Source organism: Indicator indicator, chromosome 29 (genome assembly GCF_027791375.1).
Source record: "Indicator indicator isolate 239-I01 chromosome 29, UM_Iind_1.1, whole genome shotgun sequence".
Taxonomy (NCBI): domain Eukaryota; kingdom Metazoa; phylum Chordata; class Aves; order Piciformes; family Indicatoridae; genus Indicator; species Indicator indicator.
This window is the reverse complement of record NC_072038.1, coordinates 6,214,838-6,220,303: the sequence shown is the minus strand read 5'-3', so window position 1 is coordinate 6,220,303 and position 5,466 is coordinate 6,214,838. Positions and strand designations below refer to the sequence as shown.

General features: G+C 38.2%; 1 protein-coding gene across 1 annotated transcript; it reads right to left on the bottom strand.

Moving 5' to 3' along the window:
• Positions 1 to 405: 405 nt before the first annotated feature.
• On the bottom strand, positions 406 to 4,344 carry FN3K (fructosamine 3 kinase). The gene is made up of 6 exons (XM_054393822.1): positions 4,204 to 4,344; positions 3,048 to 3,199; positions 1,774 to 1,865; positions 1,430 to 1,512; positions 1,090 to 1,212; positions 406 to 744 (listed from the first exon to the last, which is right to left on the bottom strand). The coding sequence occupies exons 1-6, from the start codon at positions 4,342 to 4,344 to the stop codon at positions 406 to 408; spliced, it is 930 nt and encodes a 309-aa protein (XP_054249797.1).
• Positions 4,345 to 5,466: the final 1,122 nt, after the last annotated feature.

The window sequence follows — 5,466 nt, the reverse complement described above, 5'->3', positions numbered from 1 at the left end:
AGTTCTTACTTCCAGCATCACAATCCCACAGCAGTAAGTCTCAATAATAAACTACTAATAAAGCAGCAGCAGAAGTGGCAAGATGAAAACTGTGGAAATGGAGCAGCTATGAAATGAGACTCTATGGGGAGTAAGCTTTGGCTGACTGTGAAGTGACTTTCCTAACCTAGGGGGTCTCTTACCAAACACCACAGTCTTTTCCTTCAGCAGGGTAAGAATCTGTGCTAGGAAACTGGTGTCTAAGTTTAAAATTACACAATCACTCTTAACATTTAGTGAGGTTCAAAAGTGGCAGGTGTTTTACCATCAATTAATTCCACCCTTAATTCCTAGTTTTGTGTTACTTCTGATAAGCAGGGGCTGTTCATTCCTAAAGGATTGGGTTAGAATTTCTAACCCATATGGCTACTTTAGAAGTTTCCTCATTACATTTATGGTAGAACCCCTGTACCCCGTCCCAAAATGGTTCCAGTGGTTTATGTAATTAAAGAGTTGATACAATTTGTTTCGTTTCTCAAACCCTGGAGCTTTGGGTATTTTACTGTGATAGGCAGAGAAAAAAGAGCTGCTGAACCCACCAAACATTCCAGCTATGGCCAGTTCAAATTCTGAATGGCCATAGAAGGAAGCAGGGTCAAAGATAATTGGCCCAGAGTCGTCCTCAGCCACATTTCCTGCCCACAGGTCTCCATGCAGAAGAGCAGGAACAATTTCTATGTCACAGAACATTTCAGGAATCTTTAGCTGGGGAAAAAAAAAAAACACATGAACAAGCATGTAACAATTAAAGAGTTTTGAAAAAAAATTAAAGAAAGCAGTCTAGTATATAGGAGACTAAGCTGGTCAATGCTTTCAGTACTCTGACTAAAATGTGTTTGGAACTGATGGCTACAAATATAAACCTGAACTGTAAACCACAATGCATGTCCTTGATTATTCAAGATAGAGCTTAGCAAATCATTTAATTCATAGTCTAGTATCAACATCTAATATTAATACATCATTTCTAGACATGGATAGTACTTTTAAAATGCCACTGATATATATTTCCTAACAGTCTAAAAAACAGATTTAAGACATGATTCATACTTTTAGCTGTGACCAAAGTTCTCTGGCTTCTCTGTCTCCATAATCTTTTTCAATCAAATCCAACTGAGCTTGGAGTCGGTGGCGAACAAAGAAGGAAGGCCAATCACTCTGCCATTCATTCACCTAGAAAAGATGACACAGAGGTTTGTAGTAAGAAATTTTAACATATACATAGCTAGCCACACACACTGAACAGCCATATTCCCTTTGCTGTCAGGTCAGAATGAAATTACAAGAGCAAAATTGTGATCATAAAGCTGAAGGCCAATGAAAAGAGCTTTTGTATAAGGAGTTTATAAAACTACATGAGAACAGTGGCTTTCACAGGTGTGGAACATACCTGTGGTATATAACCACAGCAAGTGGCTTTATGGAATCCAAACTTATCCACATACTGAGAATCAAAGTGACCTGCTCCTTTACCTAAGAAACAAAATAAAATCAATTAATTTTATCACAGTTAAAATTATATGTTTAAAAACAGTAAAGATAGATTCTGTGTATATAATGTACATGTGAGAAGTGTGGCACAGGGACAGGAGGGACATACCTCATGAAACATTGTCCCAGTATTGACATTAATAAATTAATTACAATTCAATACAATTACAAGCAATTACACTGTGATACTGTACCAAATTAATGATCTCATTTTTGGCTTAGTACATTATATCAATACTTTACCAATTGTGTTTCCCTCCTTTCTTAATTTCTCTGCAAGTTTCTGGTTATAAAGATGAAGATCTGCTATCTGTTCACCAAGTTTTGAAGAATATCTGCAGAAGCAAAAAAAGAAACTGAAGGAAGACAAGTGAATGAAATAACACAGGGAAAAAAAAAATCTCAATTAAATATGATCAAACATGTTTTGCAAACATAGAACCCTAACAACTTCAAAAGTACATAACAGGGAATAAATGAATAGACAGCTCTGAAGAAACAATATTGCTACAGATAATAAAATTAACATAAGCCAGTGCTCTGCAAGAAAGGTAAATAGAACACAAGGTTGTACAAACAGGAGCGTAGAGTTCAGGAGGATCAGGTAATCCTCTTTATCAGCACCACATTAATAAGCAGAGAATTGAACATGGTCTCTACTTTTGTGCCTTATACTCTGAGATCAGCTGAACAGCAGTAAGAATGGCAAGTCTAAATAGAAGCCATAGGCAAGGATTGAGTTGAGGTTGCTTACTGCAGAAGACAGACGATTGAAAAACATTTAAAATATTGCATAGCTGATCTGAACAGGAGCTTCAAGGAGAGAATCTAATATCTTCTCCGTGCCTTGCAACCAGGAGGACTAAGGTTAGACACTAAAAAAACCTTTCCTAGGAACAGCGAGATGGATGGAAAGGGTTGTTGGGGGAGGCTGTGAAATTGCCATGATTCTCCCAGAAAGAACAGGTATGTTGGACAAAGAACTGCTGGAACAGCATTACTGTGTTCCCACAGAGGCCTGGAACAAAGCAGTTAACTCCTGAAAGCCTATTTCAGGAGCACATGACATCTGAACTCTGTTGAGGTTGGATGATGGGGGGAAATGGAACATCATGTTATCATGAGTTCTTCCTCACACTAGTGCCTCTCCCCTCGTTGACTGATAGGCTAGGAAAAGAAACTCAAATGAAAAAATCTCATGAGGAAAGGATGGGCTAAACTCAGCCATTATCACACTCATTTTAGTAACATCTCAGCACATGTGGACCAGTATACAAAGCTATTAGTGACAGCATTGCAGGTAAATCTGTTGCCAGCAGAGGGACATGGGAAGGAGGTGTATACACACACACACATATATATAAATATGTTTGGAGTTTTTTAAGTGCACACATACAAACATGTATCGTGATAGATACAAGCTCTGAGAGAATAGAGAGGTTCTTCTTGTGTTTTCTGACTGAAAGATGTAATAAAATATGCCCCAAAACAAAATCAAGAGAGATGTACAGACATACTTGTTGAGGTGCTTCATCTTTAGGTACTCCATGACAAACATTGCTCCTCCTCCAGGCAGGTCAATTACTTTAATAGGCTGAGGCACTCTCACAACATTAGTTTTCTGAATAGCTTCCAAGCTTGCCATTTCCCCTTCAAACATTTTTCTAGCCTGTCAAGGCATAAGAATATATTTGGCCTAAACCATGGATGTCTGCAACAAGTATTTTAAATAAAACAGCCTTATTTATGAAGTTACAAGGAGCTAATTCATCTCAATAAAAGAATGTACTTGCAACAAGGTTGAGTCTGCACAGGGAGACTCGAGTATCTTAATTCTAGCTTCTTTCCCCCCCCACCCGAAACTCATTCCAGACTAGCAGGATACAGCCCATTTCAGCAGGATTTCCAAACTACTCAGCAAATGTAACAGTATTTCTGAGGATAATACCCAAGGATCTCCTTCTTTAAAAAAAAAAAATCAAATTCTTAAACTAGTTCTTCCCATGTAGGCCAATGGCCACCAGATGGAGACGACAGTACAAACATTAAGCCTGTAGTCTGCATTTTTGAAGTAAAGATGACATTCCTAACAGCAGTTTTAGAATGTATTTTATATTGATAAAGAAAATTTCTGATGGATTGTGGTGTTACAAAAGTAAACGGTATTCATTTAGAAACAGAAATGGCCAGAGCTTGCCCTGAAAAAATTACAAGAATCTTACTTCTAGAAATACAAAAAGCAATTGACAGTTTGAAACCTTTGTAGCTTTAAAAGTAAAACACAAGCTTTAGCACTGGCACCCTCTTTCTTCTCTCCCACTACTCTGTCCTCCCAAACCAAAAATGAAAAGGAATGCAGCGAATGCAAATTCAGCTCTTCCAGACTCTAAGTACTACAGTAACAGCTCTGAATTAGCCTCGTTATATATTGCAATACCAGTTTCTGTTGTTCTGGGTTATCACATTGCATTACATCTCATTTTGCTCTAATCAAACCTCCTGCATTAATACTTGATATAAAAGATTACAGCTTTACAAAGAAAAATGAAACAAAATCTGGAATAATTAAGTCAGACTGAAAAGCAGAACTTTACATTATTAACAATCAGGTTCTTTTAAAATAAAAAGCTCTCTACATGCAATAATAGTAGTTAAATATCTGCTGGCATTAACCTGTGGTTTGTGGTTGATTTTAACAAATACTCGTCCACTGTCTGTTTCATAAGCTTGGCCTTGGCTAATGTATCCTCCTCCCGAGCTTCCAAACGCCTTCAGGACAGAAGTTTTCAATTCTGTTTTCAGGATTTTTTCCATGGCAATTTCCAGGCTGCTGCAGCTGCTTTCTGCTAAATCCACTGCAAAACAAGATTAAAGGTTTGGGTCCTTCTTTCACTGTCACTCTGCTCTGAGGTAGAGAGGGCCACCCACCAAATGAAAAGAAAAGGCAGCTTAAAAAAAGGCAAATCCAGAAATTAAGTTGCAAAATGCTTTGGTTCCCAGGGACTTTTATAGCTATGCATGAAACATAAACATCTCTGGAAATATTTGCTAGAACGCAATTGAGAGGTGTGTCCTGGGTCCTCTCTCAACTGTGCTGGGCGCTGCTGGTATTTGTAGTTTGGATCCGTTTCTCAAGGTCTGTGATGGCATTGTCAGTTTGAAGCCAATCCGCTAGAGGGAGGCAAAACCAAACGCAACGATACAAATCACCCACGTCCTGGTGCTTAGTTAAGACGTGGGAAAAAAAAAGCTGCATTCATGAGGATACGATTAAGTCATGCTTATGATCATGTCAGCCCCCTGAAATATGTGAAAAGGCTGGTGTTTTTTTTCTCTGGTTTTACTTGTTTTGTGTGGAACTGGTATTCTGTTGTTATCGTGGAGATCGGCAGCACACTTTCCCTTCCTGGGACATAATTCAATCTCTTGTAAGATTATTGCCTGAAAATGCTCTCAAGTTGGTGAGATAGTAAGGTGCTCAGAACTGGACAGTATCACATGAATATTTATAGTAAAAGCATCAAGATGTTGATAAAGAAATTTAGGATACTGTTCCTATATGCTCCCCCTGATTTAACATGATGTTTAGGATGCCATTTCCCTTTTTATCTCCTTTCACAACCCAACACACTGAAAGATCCTTTGGATACTGCTGAATTTAATCACTTCATACCTGCAAAGTGCACCGACACTCTCAGGTATAAAGTGCTAACAATATTATAACCTAGACCCTACAATATGTTTTAATATTGTCTGTATAAAGGTAACATGCTTGGTTAGGTGGCTCCTAGCATATTATGAGCTGTGGAAAAGGCTACAGTTCTTGTTCTCACTCTGGGCAGCAATGCCTTGCATCTCCCCAGGGAATTTCTGGATTCTGTGGCCATTGTTACTCTGCGCTTTCATGCATTTATCTTTTTTTTTTTTTCCACTATT

Coding starts and splice junctions, on each gene's coding strand:
- FN3K (XM_054393822.1), bottom strand. CDS start 4,344: ATGGAAAAAATCCTGAAAACAGAATTGAAAACTTCTGTCCTGAAGGCG. Junction 3,200..4,203: donor AAATCAACCACAAACCACAG/GTTAATGCCAGC, acceptor ATGCCTTGACAG/GCTAGAAAAATGTTTGAAGG. Junction 745..1,089: donor AACTTTGGTCACAGCTAAAA/GTATGAATCATG, acceptor TTTTTTCCCCAG/CTAAAGATTCCTGAAATGTT.